The 16,747-nt window shown below is 56.0% G+C and overlaps 1 protein-coding gene across 2 annotated transcripts; it reads left to right on the forward strand.

Moving 5' to 3' along the window:
- The first annotated feature begins 3,174 nt into the window (after positions 1 to 3,174).
- On the forward strand, positions 3,175 to 16,514 carry NFIL3 (nuclear factor, interleukin 3 regulated). 2 transcript variants are annotated; one of them, XM_045083002.1, is made up of 2 exons: positions 3,175 to 3,258; positions 14,679 to 16,514. In XM_045083002.1, exon 2 carries the CDS (start codon positions 14,828 to 14,830, stop codon positions 16,211 to 16,213), a length of 1,386 nt encoding a protein of 461 aa, XP_044938937.1. In that variant the 5' UTR covers positions 3,175 to 3,258; positions 14,679 to 14,827; the 3' UTR covers positions 16,214 to 16,514. The 2 variants fall into 2 exon arrangements, with proteins under 2 accessions (XP_044938937.1, XP_044938936.1); XM_045083001.1 differs by lacking the exon at positions 3,175 to 3,258 and adding an exon at positions 3,864 to 3,925.
- Positions 16,515 to 16,747: the final 233 nt, after the last annotated feature.

The following is a 16,747-nucleotide window of genomic DNA, read 5'->3' on the forward strand; positions in this document are numbered from 1 at the left end:
AGAGCGGCTCGGGGAGGACAGGATCAAGCCCGATGACTGGAAATGGCATCAAATACACAAAACAAAGAGCAAGCAGGAAAGAAAGAAATGCCCATTCCAGGAAGTTTCTGCCTAAACAGTCGATGACTCATGAGGTCAAAGCAAAATGCCAGCATGTACCGCATACTGACGGGTGTGGGCAGCCTCCCGGGGGGGACCAGCTGTGGCAATCACTAGCTCTCGGCTTTAGGCCTAACCTCATAAACAAAACAAATCTATAGCTTCTGCGTTCCTAGAAATTGTTTCACCTGGAGTTTGGGAAGTTTACAGGATGGGCGTCAGACCCTCTGTCGGCCCAGTGCGGTGGGAACACCGGGGTCCTGGGCTCGCCACCCTGAGCCTGGCTCTGGGGCCCCAGCGGTGGCCAAAGGGTTTCTAACTGCAGACGGTTTCCTAGAAAGAATCCAGAAGCCACAGTCTGGAACAGGTGAGGTGGAGCTGTCCAAGCGGGGCCACCAGCTAGGAGCCTGCCTTCCTCCCCTCGATGGCTCCTACCCTGGGCATCCCTGTAGAATTCTCCATCAGGTGGCATAGCCCGCCCAGCATCCAGCCCGCCAAGCCATGGGGTCTTTTCTTTTTTAACCAATTGCTTGCCAACACTGAAAAATCAGGATAGCTTACCAAATAAAAATTTTGTTGATGTCCACTCTCTTTTGAGAAGCTGGAGCCTGAGGCCCCCGGAACTCTGTCCTGTGCTGCAAGGACCCACGAGGGATGAAGCAGGGTGTGCGGCTCTCCCACGGTCCAACACAGTTAACCCCAGTTCTCGCTACGTATCCAAGATTGCATCTTCCTCTGCCTGTCGAGGCCCCGAGGAAAGACCTCTGGAGACAGATGGCCTCTCGGGAATCTTCTAGCTTGCCATGTTCTGTAGTTTTAAGGTCACTGCCCAGCTCGGGAAGGAGAGGCCACCCTTGGAGTCCATCGTTCTGCTCTCCTTATATCTGGTTAACCAGAAAGTACGCTGGGCGTGTCATCAGACGTAGCTGAATGGGATCGACCGTCTTCTGTCCCTCGTCCCGATCAGAGTCCCTTTCTTCCTCCCCCTCCCTGGCATCCTCCCGCCCCTGGACTGACAGGGGCTGAGAGCAAGGAAGCTGTGACTTCATTCTTCAACAAGAACCCTGTTCCTAGTCCTCTCAGGGGCCTGGTCACAGCCCTGCTCCACGGTCAGGCCCCTGCGGACGTCTTCCTAGAAGCCTCCCTGCCCTGAGTCATTTCTTTCCAACGCAGGCTCCCCTGACTTGTGTTCATCTGCAAGCACTTGCCTGTTGCGGAACATTGTAGGATACGCCATCAGGCACCCCACGTCTTGGGGAGTGGGGACAGATCCTTCATTGTAATGCTCCGTGGTTTCCCAATCACCAGGAGGAGCTCTAGAGTTACTTTCTGAGTTGGTATCACAGACCTCTCCTGCACTGCCTCTGATTTCCGAGTAGGATGGCACCAAAAATTGATGCACAGATATGACACAGGCACAGTCTAGAACCAACCCTCCCCCAGTAATGAAGGGAACATCGGGTCTCAAAATCCAGCATACAGAACCAGTTTCCAAGTTCAGAGACTCCCCCCCACCTCCCCCACCATCATTGTCTGGGGTGACTGCAAGCATGTTATGTACTTTTCTTCAGTTTTTCCTTCTATAAAACCATTATTCACTATTCATTTTACAGCAGCTTTTGGAATTTTATAAAATTATACAAAAAGCAGAACAATGTGGAGAATATGTTGTAGGTGTGGGGTAAGAGAGTTCTGTTGCTCTGGGGTTCTAGGAATTAGCTGCATTTCTAACCCTGAAAAGGTAACTGACTTACGGATATCGTTTTAATTTCATCTAAGGGAAGTTTTCAAACATAATAGGCATTGTGAGGGTTTGGAAAAAGCAAACCTAATAGTAAAAAAAAAAAAAAAAAAAAATTGAGAGAAGTGGAAATTATAAACCAAAACCAAGACTTATTTTCATCAGCAGAGTCAGCTCTGTGGAATGAATATCTAATAGAAGGGGCAGACTCAGAGCCAGGGACATGCCTCTTGAACTGGTGAGGGCCCGGACAGTGGATTTGGGGGAGATATTGAAACCTATTTTGCGTGCCTAAATTGTCAGGGCCTTGTTGGTAAACCTACACTTTACCAGTCGGGTTGTGTAGAAGTGTGTGTTGTGAAACACAGCATTGTCCTTGAAGAACACTTCGAAGTGTGAAGCTTTCCAAAAATCAGGTGATAAGTGATCAACATTGTTAAGCATCACTCCTTGGGTGCTTGTGACTACTGTGTAGTAGGAGAACGGGGGAGACGGAGACACAGGAGGGTTTTCTATTGATGACGGGCACCGCCGTGGTCGCCGGGGGTTCAGTCTCCTCTTTCCTTCGGGGTTTGGTTCAAATTTTTCTTCTTTAAAAAAAAAAAAATGTGTCATGGGGAAAAGAATGGAACGTCCCCGAAGGCACTGCGTCCGGCTCCCGCGGTCCCGGCGGAGCAGGGGGTCCTGCCGCACCTGCCACGGCCGCGCCCGGGCCAGCGTGTGCGTCCCCGCGAGGAGCGTGGCTCCCCCGGCAGAGGCCGACCCGCGGGTCCGCTGCTTCAGTCCGCAAACGCGCCCGGTGCGCACGTGCCGCCACGGCCTCCCGCGCGCGCTGCCCGGGGAACGCGCCGCGAGGGGCCATTTCTCCGGTTCCTTTACGCGTCTTACGCAGCCGGGAATTCCGGGGAGAAGACAGCCGCGTCCGGTCGGGGCAGAAACGACACCACGGAGGCGCCGGCTCCGAGGTCGCCGGGGACACTCCGCGCGCCGGCGGGCCAGCGGCCGGGCACCCGCGGCGGCCGCCTCTCGGCGCGGCCGGGCGCAGACGGACCTCGGCCAGCCTCCTTCCCCAGTGCCATTACGCAACAACTTCGCGTCCGTCATCTTCGCCCTAATCGTGCAGGGGCGGCGTCTGCGCGCTCGCGGTCTCCCGCTCGGGGCCGTCGCGCTCCCCGGGGAGACGCGCGGGGCATTGTACTCGCAGCCGACGCAGCGCCGCGGGGCCCCAGCCGGCCGCCCGGCCCCCTCCCCACGCCCCCGCCCCGAGCGCCCGCGGCTCGCCAGCGCCCCCTCCCCGGCGCCCACCCGGAGGCGGCGGACGGTCCTCGGCGAGGGGGCGGGGAGGGGCCACGGAGGTCCGTGCCACGCCCGGGTCGCCGCCGCCCGCGGGCCTCGGCCGGGCAGCGGGTCGGCAACAGGTAGCCCCGCCGCTGCGTGCTCGGAGACAAAAAGCGCCCGCGAGCGAGCGCGCACCGGGGCTCCCGGAGGCTCCGCGGCGCCGGAGGGCGAAGGCGGCGGCGGGAGAGCCGGACGGCGGCGGCCGCGGGGGGCGTCTCGGTCCCTCCGCTGGGGACGCCGGCGCCGGCCGCTGCGCCAGCCCAGCGCGGGGCGCGGATCCTCGCGGCGCTCGGGCGGCGGCGCTGGCCGCGGTCGCGGAGGGACGCGGGCGGCCGGCGGCGCAGCGGGGAGGTGGGGGCGGGGCGGGGCGGGGGGGCGGGGAGCGGGCCGGGGGGGGGCGCGCGGGGGGCGGGCCGGGGGCGGGGCCGCGGAGAGCCCGCCCCCGCCGGCCGCGGCCATTGGCGACGGGCCGGGGGCGGGTGCGGGCGCGGCGATTGGGGCCGCGGCCGCCCATCACCGCGAGGCTGGCGGGCGGCGACGTAGCGCGGCGCTCGGAACTGACCTACTAACACACATCTCCCGGCGCGGCCACGGCGCCCGCGGACCCGGCGCGCCGCCCGCCTCCCGCGCCGCGCCCTCGCCGCCGCCCGCCGCCCCGGAGGCCCGGCCCGCGCCCCGCGCGCCGCTCCCGGCCGCCCGCGCGCTCTCCCCGCCGCCCGGGCTCGCCGGCCCGAGAGCAGGAACACGGTAAGCGCTCCGCCCACCGCCGGCCCGGCCCGGCGCCCCGCTCCCCGCCCGCTGCCGGGGCGCGCGGCCGGCGGGCGCGGGGCGCGGGGCGCGGGCCGGGCTGCGCGCGGGGCTGGCCGGCGGCGGCGAGAGTGCGCGGGGCGTTCGTTACATAAACTTTTGCTGCCCTGGCGCGGGGGCGGGGGGGGACTCGCCACCCTAAGGCGGCCGCCCCGGCTGCAGCGCCCTCGCGCCGGCCCGCGCCCCCCCGCCGCGGTTGCATAATGTCTCCGGATTTCGGGAAAATTGATGTTCGGCGGAGGAGAGCGCCGGGGACTGAGCCACCTCGAGCGGGGAGCGCGGCGCTGCCTGCTTCCTCGTCCGTCCCGCGGGGCCGGCGGCGGGGGCGGCGGGGGCGCGGGGCGCCGAGGGCCGGGGCTCGTCCGGGGCGGCCGGCGGAGCAGGCGCGTCGGCAGCGTGAACCGTGACGGCATCCCGGGAATGCGCGCCCGCGTCTGCCCGTGTCAGGGGCTGTGTCGGCTCCGACGTCTCCCACCCTGTCTGTCGTCAGCGCGCGCGGCCGGCGCCCGGGAAGGTTGTGGGATGTGTCCTTGCGCGGATTGCATAATCTGTCCGCGGCCAGACCCGGGCCGGGGTTCCGGGCCGCGGTGGGCGTGTGCGCGGACGGGCGCCGGGATGCGGGCGCTGGGGACGTTGTGGACAGCTATGCTGCGACCCCAGGAGAAAGACGTGCCCTCAGCGCTCCTACGCGCCGTGCAGAATCCCCCGCGCCGCGTTCCGATCTTGGATACTCCCGGGGCTCGCCCCGTAGGTGTCCCGAGCTAGTCTGTTTAAATCCGGGACGAGCCGTTGTGGCGTCCACCTCCCCAGCTGCTTGATCTTCGCGCATTCCGTCCCATCCGCCGTTTCTCACCTTCTTGTCATTGCTTTTTCAGACACGAGACAGATCACATAATAGTTTCCTGGAAATGTGGCCTTATGTAACCGCCGACTTTGCTGGCAGTCAGCATAGGAAACGGGAGCTCATTACGTGATTTTATATTCTTGCTACAAAGAAAGTAGGACAGTCCCAGCCTTTAAAATGTCACTGTAACAGTTTTCCTTTCTTTCTTTCTTTCTTTTCTTTCTTTCTTTCTTTCTTTTAAGGATATTTTAAACAGGAAAGTAGACAACCGGGTAAAGCACTGAGTTGGCTCCCGCTGCCGAATGTGTGTCTTTAGCCCTAAATGAAATGTGCGTTCTTCTAAATTTAGCCTATCGCGTTTTCACAATTGTGGCCTCGCGGCGCTATTTCTGGTGTTTTCTCCAGGGCTGTGTGCAGATTCAAGTTCAAGGCCATTTGCCGTAGTTTTAGCTCCACGCCTTCGGAGACCTTTGATAAGATTGTATTTTTAGGAAGGCATTTCGCAGAGCCGGGTGACTTGCTGGATGCGGACTCCCGTTTCTCTTTATGAAGGACACTTGAGGAAACTGCTGTGTTCCCTGAGAACAGCAGGGGATGGCCAAGTGTCGTCTTCTGGTCTTGGCTTTTGTAAATAACAACAGGGAATGAGGTCACAAGTATTTATTTCACATCGTGGGTATTTTTTTTCTCCAGGCTAGACATGATTTATGGGAAACAGATATAGGTTAGTGGATTGCATTTTGGTGTAGATACCCCAGTTTTATTCCTGTGAGTATATATGGACATATAATATACCGAGATTTTAAATTTCCTCCGGCACTCTTAGGTAGTGTAATTAGGTGTGAATATATGTATATGATGGTGTGTATATGTCAGGTTTTTTCCCCCCTGACTTAACATTTAAATAACTACAGAACAGGGCTCGAGTTTTTTTGGGGGGGGGCGCGTGTTATAGACATTCATCCCTAGAACAAATTATATTACCCCCAATAATCGCAGCTGCTTTCCAACAAGCTAATATTGCTCCAGGCCCCCCGGTGTGAGACCCCGACCTACTTTGGAGCTTGGGCAGGGAGCCCCGGGCCTGCCGCGGAACGCGCAGCGCCACCTTCCGATCGCGACCTCCAGGGGCGCGCCCCTCCCGCCTGCGGGCCCTGGGGGGAAGGAGGCAGGGGGCCGGGAGGTGGGGGCGGCGCGTGGGGGCCCAGGGTCGGGACCCGGGAGCGCCCTGGGCGGCGCTTGGGCCGGAGCCGCACGGCGGCCTGCGCGCGTCCTCGCCCCCTCCCCACATTCCTTTGTTCTGGCGAGGGGGTCCTGCCGGCGCCGAGGCCCCGCTGCGCCGCCCACCCGGCGGGGGCGGGCCCCGGTGAGGCGCCGCGCTGGGGGCGCGGAGGGACCTGGGCCGGGGCGCGCGGGCGCGCTGGGGGTTCGCCGGGCCGAGGGCGGGGAGAGGAGCGCGGCGGCGGAGGGCTGGGAGGGGAGCTGGGGAGGAGCGAGCGGCGCCCGGGGCGAGGCGCAAGGACAGGGCGGCCGGAGCGGCCGGAGCGGCCTGCCTCCTGCCTCTGCCTCTGCCCGGGGAGCCTCCGAGCGCCGCGGACACCTTTGTTCCTGGAGCCGTCATTGTATTTGGAGCCGCGCGCTTCTCGATTCGCGGAGTGAGGGAGACCGACAACGCCTCCAAATGTCAGCGGCCCGCGGGCCCCGGGGGTGGGGGCGCTCCCGCCCCGCTGGTGACGGAAAGGAGCGCCGGGCTTGGCTGCGGCCACAGTCGAGCTGATGTGTTTTTTGGTCTTTTTTGAATCTTCGCTTAGTGTGGTCAAAGGCTAGAGTAGAAAGAACTTGAATCCCCCGAGTTCAAAATAAAACAAAAATCACACCGCCCACGCAGACGCCGCGGTCCTGCTGTCCACATCAGCCCGTCCGTCCCCGCGCAGACCGCGGGCAGCCGGTGTGCCGGGGCTTCGGGCGACATCACGGGTGTTCTCCGGCAGGCCGCTTTGCTGAAACGTTGGTTTCTGTGCGATCACATCCTAAGTCCGTGCCCCTGATCCACTTCCTCTCTGGAGTCCAGGCCACTGTCCAGCGCCAGCGACCAGCTTGGCGGAGTGCTGAGAGCTCGGGTCCAGAAGAGCTGCGCCCTCAGCCCGGGCCTGTGATTTTGGGAGCCGCTGTGATCTCCACTGGTGTCCACGGTAAACTGAGGGAGTAAGACCTATCCGGCTGGGCAGTTGTGAGGAGCTCAGCAAACCACCAGCAAACAGACTGGTTCGTTGTCTTAAATAAAAATATTCACCTTCATTTTTCGCTGCCTGCATCTCTGTCCAGTAACAGTAGTAGGGACTGAGGTTTGAGTTAAACCCTGTAGTTAAAGATCCTTCTTGGGATCCATTTTTGTTGTAACAATGATTACTTTTTTTTCTTCTCTTAAAACTGTGTGCCATTGTGTTCGATGGTAACTTCAGTTGGAAGTGAATTCTTGGCCGTGTTGCAGGCCTCCTAGATCACCGGGTTGATGTAGGGGAAGTGCTGGCAGGAACAGAGAGGCCAGTCGCTGTGGCAGGAGTGACGAGACGCGTGCCACAGAGCCCTGGCTTTGCCCAGTTCCTTGGACCACTCTGATGGTTTTCCGTGGCCTGATGATGCACATCTCTACGCTTCTGTGGCCCCAGACCAGCGCAGGCTGCTTAGACCCCACAGATGAGCCCTCTGGGAAGGAATGTGTGCGGGCTGCGTGGTTGACAGCCAAGGCCGTGCCCCGTGAAACTGCTGATGGTTGGCCCTTTTGATTAATACACAAGATTTCATCTGGTTGAGTCTTCTACCTGCGGCGCAGGGCAGGGCTTCCCTAAGAATCGCGAGAGGCTCAAACGCCCTGGCTCGCCAGCCTCCTTGCCTTGATGCTGCCGAGACGAAGACCTAGTACTTCCCAGCCCCTTCGCCTGCTTGTGCCTGGCACTGGGCTGGTTCTGTCACCATCCCCATTTTATAGGTGAGGGACTGGAGGCACGGAGACATGGGTTAGCAGCCCAGTGCACCAGCCCGAGAACGGGAAAGGGGGGGTGGGCTGTGCTAGTAACACTCCCCCTCCCTCCCCAGAGTGTGAATGCTAGCTCACTGGAGTCTTTGCAACAGTTTCCTTTTCTGTGTTAAAGGCTTATCTTTGCGCAGCCCAATTATAACATCAGTGTGATGCAACAACCTGAAAATTAAAAACCCTTTGTTAGAGCGCTTTCCCGCGTTGAGCAACTGCCTGACTCACCCACGGAGTGGATATTTGTAGTTGACCTTGCCTTGGTCGGTCGTCAGCTCCGCGAAGTGAATGTGATTGCCGCATGGAATGGAAAAGGTGCAGTCATATTGCCTCGGCTTTATTTTTACCCGCGCTGAAATCACACATACTTCATTATTTCCATTGTAATCCAGATGGCACTGATGCCGTGAGGAGTTGTTTATTTTTAATTTGTATTGAGGGAATGAGAGCACACTTGGGATTCGATTCAAAATATGACAGAAACAATGCAATTGAAGCTCCTTTAATATGCATTTCTGGGTTTTGTGAGGTGTGCCAGTATTTCACAGCATTGACACATTGTCTGATATCCTGTTATTTTCCTAAGTTGTATTTGAGTTGATTTTTATCCAGATCAGACTCATTGAGAATGTCGAAAGACATTGACCTTTGATCACAGACATTACATAAGAGTTTTTCGGTTTCAAAATGAATCTGTATTACCATTGCCCCCAATTACCTCTCAAATTTCTTTGCAAATAACTTTCCTGTAGTTTAAAAAAAAAAAAAAAACTTTAAAAAAATACCATTTCTCTTATGGTTTTAATTAGAGAGCTTAAGGTTGTTTTTATGATAAGAAAGTTAGCAGGGATTTTTCTAGATGCCATTCATAATAATATGTGCTTTGAGGACTGAATTTCGTTGGAGTCAGAATGATCTTTGTATTATAGGCCTTTAGTTATCAGAATATGGTGTCTTTTATCAATTAACTCTCCAAGGATCTCAACTGGCAGTTCAATAGTCTTCAAGTAAACATGGAAACATTTTTTTTAAAAATCCATCCTATTCACAAGGCATGTAATAAAGTAAATGACATTTGTGATTCTCTGCTCAAGGGGGCAGGAAAGTGAAATTAGAAGAGATCAGAGTGTCAAGCTGAGGAGCGCCCGCAGTGGCTCTTCAGGGAACTGACAAGCATTCCAGAACTTTCCCCGCCCTGCACCTACCCCATTCCTGTCACCCGTCCGCGGGCTGCACAGGCTCTGCTGGTGCGAGCCAATGGCAGCATTTCCTGTAACAGGGTGACTTTGTGCTTGTTGGCATCCCTTAGGATTGCAGGTTCGTTGTCAAAGATGCATCGATCTTTGGAAGTAGCAAGGAAACTAGGGGTCCCCACTTTGAAGGGACTGTGGCTTTTTAAAATGCGTTATGATTCCTCTTCCTTCTCCCCCCGGCCCCGCTCCCCATTCCTCTCCCTTGTCAGGAGGGTGTGTTTGGTCTGTTGTTCTCCAGCCGCCCCGTCGTTCCTGTGTGTTAGCATCTGTGCGCTTCCGCACCGTCTTCCGAAAATTTCCACGGTGCGGTGCGCCGTAGGTCACAGACACTCTCTTACAGAAGAGAGGCCGAGTGCTGCTGTTTCATATTTCAGTCCCTTAAGTTGTACCAGCTACCACAGAATGCGATGTTGTCCTTTTTGTTAAGATTGAATCTAATTTTTAAGTGGTCCTTTGTTGAGGTCGAGAGAGCAGGAAACTTGAAGTATTTTCACGGAGCGTAAACTTGATCAGATTTTGACACATTTGTTTACAAATGCGCCCAAGGAGAAAAAGTAGGTTAGTTTGTTGCTACGACAGGACAGATTCTGGCAAAGCAGGAGGGTCCCTGTATATGTGTGTTTCTATCTGGATCAGTACACTTTCCTCTCTAACATTAGGGCTGAAGTCGGTGTTACGGGACACAATTATATTCTTGAACGGAAGGTACTTCATTGGCAATTAGAGAGGTTTAACGTAGTTTTGTTTATTTAAAAAATCTCTGGGGCATCTGCTGGCTCAGTCGGTAGAGGGTGCGACTCTTGATCTTGGGTCATGAGTTCCAGCCACATGTTGGGCATAGAGGTTACTTTAAAAACCAAAAGCCTTTAATTTTTCAGCCTAATTAGAAAATCCCCCTGCGACTTCAGTGCTCCCTGAGCTTCTCATCGCCCAGCCCCCTTGACCGCACATGCGTGTTTCTTCCCCGTTTGGGCTCCGCTTTTCAGTCCTGATGTCGTTCTGATCCATGAACAGAGTAAGGCGTTTTACTGAGACAGTCGTGTCCTCGGTGGTTCACCTACCGCAAGAAGCCCAGTTGACATTTTGCTCGTTTTAATAGCTTAAAGAGCTGTGAATTGATTAACTTCACTTATTTTTCACCGAAATGACACCTGTCGCAAAGACAAGCAGCTGTCTGCTTAGTGCCGCGAGAGTTTACCATGAGATGAAATGGTTTGTTTCCTTGAACGGCATCTACACTGTGCTCCGAGGGCGTAAGTGGCACATCCGGAGGGTGAGGGACGAGAGTTCTATTAGAAAATGTTTCCAAAACATGAAGCACATCGGATAGCATCGCATTTTGTGTAGACAGAATTTTCAAATCAAAATATGTGACACAGGCTGTTTGCAAAAAGACTTCCCCTGGCTCTTCTGAGAGGGGCGCTGGGGGCCGGGACAGGCACAGCTCTGTCTCTGGAAGCAGAAGTGACTGTCCGTCCTTGAGGAAGAATTAGGTGGAGGCTTCATGTTGTGAACTTTTATTCTTTTTTTAGACTTTTTTAAACCAAATTTTAGACTTAATTAAAGATCACGTTGGGATCTTCTGACTTGAATACGCATCACAACTCAGCGTTTACAAAACCCAGCTCCCACCTGTGGAAATCAGGGAACGTTACGTGCTGTGAAAAAGCACTTGGAGACGGCGCGCCCGTGTTGGGGACGGGAGGACCCATCGGCTGGAAAGCAGTGTCTTCTGCGCTTCGATTGCTCTTTTCATCCGTGTCCTGATGACGCAGCCCTGTCACCTAATGGAGCTGATGAGGCTGACCACCCGAGCATGCCAGCGTCCCAGAAAGGACACTAAGGGACAGTTACTCAAGAAGGGAACTCGAAGGGGTGCCCGCAGCCCAGCGCGGGTGGTGGCTGGAAAGCGTGATGCAGAGGCTTAAATCCACCCAAAGGGAGAATGCTGGGGTTTGGAAGAAAGTCACGAGTGGAGTATGAAGGCGGAGTACAAACGATGTGTCAGAGGCCGCATATAAGCCCCCTGAGGTCTTTCCTGTGAGTTCACTGTCAGGGGACACGACTGCATTCTAAGGCGCTTCTCTGCCCATGAGCGCTGTGTGATCCTGGGAAAGTCACTCAGGCTCTCTGTGTTTCAGCCACTCACCGACCCTCCACGCTGAACCTGCGTACATTTTGTTTTTGACCCAAAAATCATAGGCACCACCGCAGCCGCAGTTTCCCTCGTCCCCTGTTGTAACGCGCCGCATCGCGGGGAGACCGCAGCTCGGCAGAGGCCAGCGCGTAGCCTGTTCCTGCGGCTGACTCTGTACTCGGGATCTCACACCACGGCCAGAGACGCGGGGGAGAGCTCCGGGTGGCACCCGGGTTGCCCTAAGGCAGTCGTGGCCGCATCTCGTGGTGCAGTACTGCCGGCAGTGATGGCGTCCGTGCGGAGCATCCAGGAGAGGAATCGGGCGCGCACCAGACCCACCCGCGCGAGCGTGGAGACGCCGCTGGCCGGAGCTGGACCGGGATCCGGGCTGGAGTCCGCTCTGCTGCATCGCCAGCTGCCGGGCCGCGGGGCAAGCCACCAACGTCTCCGAGCCGGTTCTGTTTTGAAAAGCGTCATCGTGGGGGTGACGCACATGGGACAGGCCAGGCCCCCGGCACCTGCTGTGCAGCACGTGTTCCGTACATGGCACCCATTGGGATTGCTGTGCTGTTGTCACTACGACCAAGAAACAGGTGGGACGTCCCAGGTGGGACCCGACGCCACGCTGATGGTGCCCGTAGTGCGTGCCTTCCCGAGCGCTGGGTTCTCCCGTCTGGCTCCTGCTGGAGACAAGGAGCTCCTGGACTCTCCAGTTTGGTTTTCCCTCCCTCTTTATGTGCCCCCGTCTGGCTCAGTGCCTGGTGGCCGGCACGCCGCATGTGTTGGGTGAACCAGTTAATGAGAGAAGCTGTGTGTTAACAAGTACGATGTCTTTTTTTAGAATACGTGATGTCATAGAATACGTAATAATATTCGGTCAAGAAAACTATCAGAAAGTGTTTCATTTACAGAATTCTCTCGGGTAAGGCGAATGAGCGTCTGCCAGCCCAATGTCAGATGCCCTGTGTCCAGCGTGTTACGAGGACGCGCCCCTGGGAAGGACTGCAGGCTGGTTGGGGGCACAGAGCAGACCCGCGGAGGGTGCGGTGTACGAAATCTGCACCTGCTCTGCGGTGCCTCACGTGCACGAGAAACTTTTTCCAATGCTGCAAGATTATTTGATAAAAAATGTTACAGAAGATCCTCTTAAGATAGTAGGTGGTGATTTGCCCGTGAGTCAGAGAGACAATATTTGCAGGTGAGGGCAGACGTCGGATCCTAGTCCGTGTGGTAAAACTCACGTGGGAAGAAGATCAAAAAGAAAGGAGACTTGCTGTAGGTTTTGAATGCCCCGAGGAAGTTCTAGAGATGACAGAGTGGACACACAGTGCTCCGACGGCGAGAAGACAGGGCTCATGGAGATGCTAGGACTAGGGGTACTTTTGGTAGATGGAGCGGGGCAATCTGGTGAGGGCCGCCTGCCCCACTCTGCCAGGCCCCTGGGCCGGGAGGCTGGAAAGTCTCCACCCCCTGGTGGATTTGAAATGCTGAAAATGGGTAAGAGATGATGAGATAAGGAACAGTTTAGGAAGAGTAACTAAGGCAGGATGGTGGGGCCTTTCCAACGTGTAAGTGGGGAGCTCGCTGGGGAAGGCGGCCATAAAAGGAATGTGACTTTTTTTTTTTTAAAAAAAAAAAGGTGGGGATGCATTTTAAAATGCAGGGGAGAAGAGTGCGTCTTCGGTGGAAAATCTATCCAGAATGAGTGTTCAAGGAGCTGTATGATGCTTGGAAAAACAGTAGTACCCAGGGGGCCACAGCCAGGAGTCCACTGATAGTGTCGAGGAAAGACGGGTGTTGGTGTCCGAAGGCGAAGCCTGAGTGGGAATGTGCAGAACAGTGTTGTACCGAGTGATAACGAGATTCCTTTTGACGCCGCCTCTGCCTGCCGTAAAGACTCCTCGCCTTCCCGTCCTGTCGTCAAAAACAAACAGAACCTCGGTATTATTAATCATGGGTTTCGCTGAGTCGCAACTGCTTCCACGTTGGCTCAGCCCGACGGACAAAAATGTGGCATTAAAACCTTAGTCTTTATGATCCTGAAATCATTACATCATTTCTTCTGTTCCTTCTGGAAAAGGCGCAAGAAGCTGGCAAGCTTTTCCAGCTGATAAAATTAACCTTTACTTCATTAGTCATTACAAAACTATGCACAAGAAAGGGAGAGTGATGTAAAACAAAAACGTTAAATCTTTTTAATGTGGCAGGAGAGAGTGCCGTATGCAGATAGCACTGAGTGAACGGTGGTCTGCTTTACGAGAGGATTACCTACTGGGAAATCGGGCCGAGAAGCCGTCGAGAAACACAGTGGGATCCCAAAAGCACCATAAAAAGATTGTTACTGGAATCTAATATGGGTTTATTACCTCATGTCAACCCAAATTCAGATTATAAATATCTCATCAGTGGAAAAGGAAGCTAGCTGACGGTTCTATTTTTGAGGGTTTTTTTTTAATATTTTGTTTAAAACTAATTAGTAAAATGGAAAGAAATTACATTCTCTGGGTCTAAAATAATTTTAAGTTTCAAGAATGCACTGTACTTTAAAAAAAGGGGGAAAAAGGTCCCTTTGAAGAGTAACTGTTTATTCTAGTCCCAAACTATTGCCTCAATGAAATCTACTGGGACAGAGTTTCCAGGACCAAATCAGGCACCTGGCTGGCGTGCTTCAGCCTTAAGGGGACATTTGATAAATCAGTGTGGAGGAGCCAGAAAAAAGAAGGAACGGATCTGACGTCATAGCAGGGACGCACCCCAAGATCTGGCGCTGGGGAGGCACCGGGGCGGGGGCTGTGGGCGTCCTGGGACAGCGCGGTCCGGGCCTGGCGGGCAGGTGTGCCTCGGCGCTGGAGTCGGAGCAGAACCACCACGACTCCGCCGTCTCGTGGCTTTTGTTCTCATTTTTGTTCAGACATAGATTTTGCTCTGGAATGTACTTTATTCCGCGTAGTTGCAGAATTTCTGTACGGGCGCGCGTTCACCTGGGAAAGTTCTCGTGGGGGGTGAGCGTGTTCGCCCTGCGCTGCTGGGGTGTCCGCCGATGTCACTCAGGACCACCACGACGCGCGGCTGCCGTTTAAGACTTAACCAGCCAGAGGCGATCTGGGCTTTCCTTCCCGGGATGTCTTGTTCCCGCCTGGCCCCACCCCGCGCACACACGTTTCCGCTCCTGAAACGGCTTCCTCGGTTTCTCCCCGGCCTCGCGTGTGCTTGCTCCCTCCGTCGTGGGCCACGCGGCACCCTGCTGGGAGGTCTCGCTGGGGACTGTCCTCTGCCGCTTCCAGCCCAGGCCGCGGGGCCCCATCTCCGTCCCCAGCCTCCTCGAGGGCAAGCGCTGTGTTGAGTTCGGACCCTGTGGAGCGCAGTGCCTCGTGCGCGCCTGGCGGGACCTGTTGGCCGGTGGGTGACGTTCTTTTCCTGTGTTGCAGGGACGTGGGAGGAGGGCGCCTGCTCCGCTCGGAAGACGCGCCGGCGAGACTCGTTCGACAGCAGAGCCGGAGAGAGAACGTTGATGGCTTGTGCACCGCAGCTTTTAAAGCGCTTGTGAATCCTGGGGAAGGGGGTCTGTGTGATTCTGATGCAGCTGAGGAAAATGCAGACCATCAAGAAGGAGCAGGTGTCCCTGGACGCTGGCAACGGCGTGGACAAGATGGTGCTGAACGCCGCCTTGACCGAGGTCTCGGAAGACTTGACGGCGGGCGAGGAGCTGCTCCTGAGCGAAGGCAGCGTGGGTAAGAGCAAGTCTTCGGCCTGCCGGAGGAAGCGGGAGTTCATTCCCGACGAGAAGAAGGACGCCATGTATTGGGAAAAGAGGCGGAAAAATAATGAAGCGGCCAAGAGGTCTCGGGAGAAGCGCCGCCTCAATGACCTGGTCTTGGAGAACAAACTGATCGCCCTGGGAGAGGAGAATGCGACTTTAAAAGCTGAGCTGCTGTCCCTCAAATTGAAGTTTGGTTTAATTAGCTCCGCAGCCTATGCCCAGGAGATCCAGAAACTCAGTCACTCCACCGCCGTGTACTTCCAGGACTACCCCGCGTCCAAGTCCAGCGCCAGCCCCTTCGTGGATGAGCAGGAGCCGTCGGTGGTGAGCGGCGGCTGCATCTCCGTCATCAAGCACTCCCCGCAGGCCTCCCTGTCCGACGTCTCCGACGCGTCCTCGCTGGAGCCCTCGCTGGACGGGGCCGCGCGGGGCGGCTGCGGGAGCCCCGACGGCAAGTTCCAGGCCATCAAGCAAGAGCCGGTGGAGCTGGAGACCTACGTGCGGGAGCCTGGCGAGGAGCGGGGCGCCTTCCGGGCCTCCGTGTACCAGAGCCTCATGGGGGCCGCGTTCCCCGGCTTCTCCCACTCGCCCCCTCTGCTGCAGGTCGCCCGGTCCTCCAGCAACTCCCCCAGGACGTCCGAGACGGACGACGGCGCGGTGGGGAAGTCGTCCGACGGGGAGGACGAGCAGCAGGTGCCCAAGGGCCCCATCCACTCTCCCGTGGAGCTCCAGCGCGCCCACGCCACCGTGGTGAAGGTGCCCGAAGTGAACTCCTCCGCCTTGCCGCACAAGCTGCGCATTAAAGCCAAAGCCATGCAGATCAAAGTGGAAGCCTTGGATCACGAGTTCGACGCCACGCCGAAACCGCCCTCGCCTGTCGACGCGGTGCCCAAGAGACATTTCGGACTGGAGAAGCACGCCGCCCCGAGTATGGTACACTCTGCCCTCCCCCCTTTCTCCGTGCAGGTGACCAACATTCAGGATTGGTCTCTCAAATCGGAACACTGGCATCCGAAAGAACTGAACGGCAAAGCTCAGAACAGCTTCAAAACGGGAGTTGCGGAGATGCAAGACAGTGGCTACAAAGTGTCTGACCCAGAGGGTTTGTTTCTGAAGCGGGGCATGGCAAGCTTGTCCGCAGAGGTGGTGTCACTCAAGAGACTCATCGCCACACACCAGATCTCTGCTTCGGACTCTGGGTGAATCACTACTGAGAAGCTCTGGCTGTTTACGAAGCCGTCCTTTGCAATAGATGAGTACGTTTTGTATTAGGCTGAATTTCCACTGGACCTGTGATGTCATTCCACTGTAATGTTCACACGTTGTCTGCTGGGTGTCTTTTTGTGCACAAATTATCATGGAGATTAGATCGTGTTCTCACTCTGCCTTGTGTCTAGTCACATAGCCCATGCAAAGACTGTATATATCGGACATTATTTTTGTTGTTCTGCTATAAAGCGTGTCTGTTGCCAGTTTCAATAAAGGATTGGGGACAGACACAGAACCTCTGCTCCATTGCACATGATTTTACGGAAGAGAAAAAGCAATTTAAGTTCCAAAAGTGGTATTAAGATATTCCGTGTTTTACTCATTCAGGGAAGTTTACTCCCCTGCGTTCAGGAAGCTGAAATGTAAGTTCAGCACATGGTTTGGTTTTCTTCTAGTTTGGTCCGGGCGATAGGAAGTCTAGAAACATTCCGAAGAGAGGGCAAACAAATCACAATGACTTTTCTTGCA

The sequence above is a fragment of the Mustela putorius genome, unplaced genomic scaffold (genome assembly GCF_011764305.1).
Source record: "Mustela putorius furo isolate JIRA1106 unplaced genomic scaffold, ASM1176430v1.1 tig00000680_pilon_pilon_pilon, whole genome shotgun sequence".
Taxonomy (NCBI): Eukaryota; Metazoa; Chordata; class Mammalia; order Carnivora; family Mustelidae; genus Mustela; species Mustela putorius.

What these genes read in the sequence shown, in the direction of transcription:
- NFIL3 (XM_045083002.1), top strand. Translation starts at nt 14,828, where the DNA reads ATGCAGCTGAGGAAAATGCAGACCATCAAGAAGGAGCAGGTGTCCCTG.